Raw genomic sequence first — 4,489 nt, 5'->3', positions numbered from 1 at the left:
GTATGAGAGAGAAATAAATTTAATAAAATATTTGAAATAAATGGAGCAACCGTTTGAATTGAAAGAGATAATTTATTTATTTTGAAAATTAATTGCATAATGAGAGGGAGTGTCTGTTTCACGAGAGAGAAAAAAATATTAAGAAATGTGAGTGTTGGCCAAACGTGAACAAATTGATTATTACTAGGCGGTTACCACTTTCTTTAGTAGTTTTCACCGTCACCATTTACATCCACTTCGGTTACCACTTTCTTTCACTTCCTTATAAGGGGTAGTTTTCCCCCGTTGCATCTAAAGAAAAAAAATGCTCATAAATTTTGACACATTTTGAACCTTCTTCCTTCACGTTCCATGTTCTTCTCCCCCTCTCACCCATCTTAGTCCCTCTGCAATCACCATTGTACAACAACAACCACCATTGTTTCCTCCTTCTCGCACTTCCCAAAGCGTTCAAAGCAGAGACGTGTCTCATTGTTATAGGATTTGAACATTTTTGTTTCTATTGCTTTCTTATTTTTTTTTTATATTTTTGTATGAATCTTAAGCCCAGCTTTGCGGGCAAAGTTTTTATGTCTACTGGTGCTTTGATCTATTAGATATTACATAAGTTGGAAGTTTGGTAATTTGTATTTAGTTTATTATTTTATTTTTTTCAACTTCTTTGCCATGGAAGATGTGGATTCAATTGATATGGTGATAGATTCTACAACTTCCAACATATAATTTTTTTGTTGGTCCATTTTTTTTAAACCTTAATTTTAATCTTGATAACCTTACAAAGTTAAAGATTACACCCAAGTTAAATCAAAATTTAATATTCAAAAACAATAAAATGAAAATATAAAAAAAATTAACATAAAATCTTAATAAAACTATTATCAATGGTGCATTTAGATAATTTACATATTTTCTCATATAATTTAATATTTATTAAAGAATATATAAATAGTAAAAATGAAAAATGCGGATACACATGCACGTAAGTGCCTGTATTCCCACTAATCATAATAATACAAGTAAAAATTAATACATGTCTCAACACCAAATTAATCTTTATATCCGACTCTCAATTGAAAGAACAAGATTAAAAAAAACATAATTGTAAGAAAAAAATAAAAAAAATTATTATTATTACTAACATTAAAATAACGAGTATCATATTTAGGATTAAAATAATTACTCTAATTTAATTGACTTAATTTATTTAAATTAATAGAAATAACGATACGATTTTTAACTTTATTTGAATAATAAAATATTATCTAATTTGAGACTTTTTACTTGTTTAAAGTTATCTTTAAAATTGTTTTATTACTAGACAAATGTCTAGACTTTTTCTAATAGTATTAACTCAATATCACTTTAAAAATTAAATATTAATCTAACTTTACTTAAATTCACTTTCATAATTTTCATCTCTTTAAAATTTATACAATTCTTTATGCTTCTTCAATATTATTCATTATCCATAAAAAAATTCAAAAAAAAAAACAACAAAGAGTAATATCTAGAGATAAAATTATATCACATATCTAATAAACTTGGATATAACACTGAAATAATACACTAGATTTCGTCTGCAATTAGTATCACATTAGATTACCGATCTCGTGATTTGGATATTAAGTAGTTAATTCTTAAAACGAAATTAAACAAACCCACCCAACACAAGCCCAAAGTTGGAAAGTTAACCCTTGAGGGAATTATGAATGTTAGAGGAAAATCAGCGTTGACGCAACACTAGAAGGTACAATAAGAAGTTTTAGTGGCGAATTGCTCAGAACGCTGACACGAGTGGAGAACGAAAAAGCTAGGTGTCATTACACTGCAACGTGTCGTTACAAGGCTAGAGCGTAGAAAACACTTCCAACCAAGTCGCTTATGCATATGCTGTTTTGGTTTAAGAAGAAGCATTAAAAGAGAGAAGAAGAAACTAACATGTCTGCAGCGCAGGTTGATCCTCATGACAAGATGAGGGCGAGGGATGTCAACAAAGTTGCGCGAGGTCAGCAAGCTCCTAGGCCCGCTCATCAATACGGCACCGTTTCTCCACCTCCTCCTCCCTCTTCAACCCACACTCCCGGTGATACCAACAACAAGGTCAAACCTACACGCATTTCTTCTTTAACTTCATTTTGTTGGATGTACTAGAAATTAAGAATTTTGTTGGATATTTCACATCTAGAAATTAGGAATTCCAATTTTCATTGATATAAGTGAGTTTAAATCTTACCTCATAAACCAGAGTTTAGTGGGTGTAAATCTTACCTCGGGTTTATAAGTATATAAAGTATATAAGTAGATATATAATGGTATATAATTTTCATTTTATATAACTAGATATAGGTCCGACCGGTAAACTTTAATGGTATATAATTTTCATTCTATATAACTAGATATAGGTCCGACCGGTAAACTTTCATAGTTTACCATTGTATATAAGAAGGTATATAATGGTATATAATTTTCATTCTATATAACTAGATATAGGTCTGACCGGTAAACTTTCATAGTTTACCATTGTATATAAGAAATTATATAATGGTATATAATTTTCATCCTATATAACTACTTATATATAACTAGATATTATATACACTTAAACTTAGTGACTTAGTGGGTGTATAAACTTAGTGGGTGTATAAACCTAGTGGGTGTATAAACCGACCGATAAATCATTGTATATAAGTAATTATATAATAGTATATATTTTTCATTCTATATACTTATATGTAAATCTTATCTCCTATTTTTATTGTTTTTTTATTGTTTTTATGAGTATTTTGAGTTTATGAGATTTGAGTTTATCGGTTTTATGGGATTTATGGAATTGAATAAAGTCCTCATGTTTGTGTGTGTCGGATTTATCAAGTCGAACATTATCCGAACACTTATAATCATAACGATGTGAGGGATCTTTATGTTGGAGATCACACGAAATCCACTTCGTAATACAATTATTCATCATGTTACATCTTAGTTATTCTAAAATCAAGAAACAGTTTGTGATTCAAGGAAAATGTTTTTGATTAGTTGGGTTCTCTAACTGTGCAAAAACAGGAGGGAAAGTCAGATATATCAGAAAAGGGTGCTGAATTAGCTGAGAGTAGTGATTATAAAACACGTCACTGTTATGCAAAATATGTGGAGTATCACAGGTAAGTCGAAATGCTTTTGTATCAGTACAGAAGCTATATTCAGATATCTAATTCAGTAGCTTCTTTGACTTAATCAGATGCATTCAACAAAAAGGCGAAACTGCACCGGAATGCCAGAAACTAGGCACATATTTTAGGTCCTCTTGTCCATCTGAATGGGTGAGTTCTGAGCAGCAATTTGAAATCCAAAACCCTTTTCTCAACTTATTCATTAATGAAATAATTTTGGTTGGATCATCATCTTTTTCTTTCTTGTTTATCGTTTTGCAGATTACAGAATGGGATAAAGAGAGAGAACAGGGGAAGTTCCCTGCACAAGTATAAGCACGAGCATATTCTTTTTCTTTTGTTGTGATATAATAGGGAAAAAGTTGCAAATAAGTGAAATAACAGTGCATCTTCTTTTTCTGTATCACGTGCTTTCTTTTCCCTTGCGATTTTAAGGTAAAATTATCTTATAATATCTTAGGGTTATATCTTACAATAGTCACCCTATAATTTTTAATCCCTTTAGAAAATGTTGGTCCCCTCAAAATAATAGTCTTGCTCCAATATAAAGTATAAAATCACCTTATCACTTTGCCTCCACAGTGTAGTGTAGAATCATCTTTTTTTTTTTTCTGTATCATGTTACAACTTGTTATAGGGTGTGTTTGACTATTGAAGTTTAATACAAACATAGATTTAAAAAATTATGTATCAACAAAAATTAAAATAAAATCGTCATTTAATTGAATCCAATGTGATTGTAAAGACTACTTAACAATAAATCATATATATATATATATATATATATATATATATATATATGATTTGTTTTCATATATAAAGTATTAAAGTATTAAGGGCCTCATGTGGTTTGATAGTTTTAATTAGATAAAAAACCACAACATGGTATTTTTTTTTTTAATAAGACATAATGATAAAAACGTGTAAACAAGAGTGATATAAAAATGAGAAAAGAAAAAATAAAATATACAAAATAATTTTTAATTAATAAAATTAGTTTTATAATTTTGTATCCACTTACAAATATAAGCATTCATAAATAATAATATATTCCCGCGTTTGTTGATTCTCTTAACACGTGTGTTAAGAGTTGATTAATGATAAAAAAAAATTATTAAAAAAGTGAGTTTGAGATTTTACATTAATTAAAATTAAAGACTTTTAAAGATAAAGATTAGTATATAGTAGATATGGGTTAAAATAAAGAAAAGAAAGATAGAATGAGATGGAGATCACACATAAAATTTATTTTATAAATCAATTTAAAAAGATAAACCAGAGATAAAAAGACTTTTCAAATATTATTTATAAGTTAATCTAAT

The 4,489-nt window shown here is 28.6% G+C and overlaps 1 protein-coding gene across 2 annotated transcripts; it reads left to right on the top strand.

Annotated features, from left to right (window-relative positions):
• The first annotated feature begins 1,873 nt into the window (after positions 1-1,873).
• On the top strand, positions 1,874-3,748 carry LOC137809965 (cytochrome c oxidase subunit 6b-3). Of its 2 annotated transcripts, none has more exons than XM_068611042.1 (4): positions 1,874-2,100; positions 3,061-3,158; positions 3,236-3,317; positions 3,429-3,748. In XM_068611042.1, the coding sequence occupies exons 1-4, from the start codon at positions 1,939-1,941 to the stop codon at positions 3,480-3,482; spliced, it is 396 nt and encodes a 131-aa protein (XP_068467143.1). In that variant the 5' UTR covers positions 1,874-1,938; the 3' UTR covers positions 3,483-3,748. The 2 variants fall into 2 exon arrangements, with proteins under 2 accessions (XP_068467143.1, XP_068467142.1); XM_068611041.1 differs by having other exon boundaries at positions 1,883-2,100; positions 3,034-3,158.
• The last annotated feature ends 741 nt before the right edge of the window (positions 3,749-4,489 follow it).

This window comes from Phaseolus vulgaris, chromosome 2, assembly GCF_000499845.2.
Source record: "Phaseolus vulgaris cultivar G19833 chromosome 2, P. vulgaris v2.0, whole genome shotgun sequence".
NCBI lineage: Eukaryota > Viridiplantae > Streptophyta > Magnoliopsida > Fabales > Fabaceae > Phaseolus > Phaseolus vulgaris.
This window is presented reverse-complemented; position numbering and strand designations above follow the sequence as displayed.

Excerpts from the sequence above, each read along its gene's own strand:
- LOC137809965 (XM_068611041.1), top strand. The coding sequence starts at position 1,939 with ATGTCTGCAGCGCAGGTTGATCCTCATGACAAGATGAGGGCGAGGGAT. Across the intron at positions 2,101-3,033 it reads CCGGTGATACCAACAACAAG|TTGGGTTCTCTAACTGTGCA; the intron begins GTCAAACCTACA and ends GTTTTTGATTAG. Across the intron at positions 3,318-3,428 it reads CCTCTTGTCCATCTGAATGG|ATTACAGAATGGGATAAAGA; the intron begins GTGAGTTCTGAG and ends ATCGTTTTGCAG.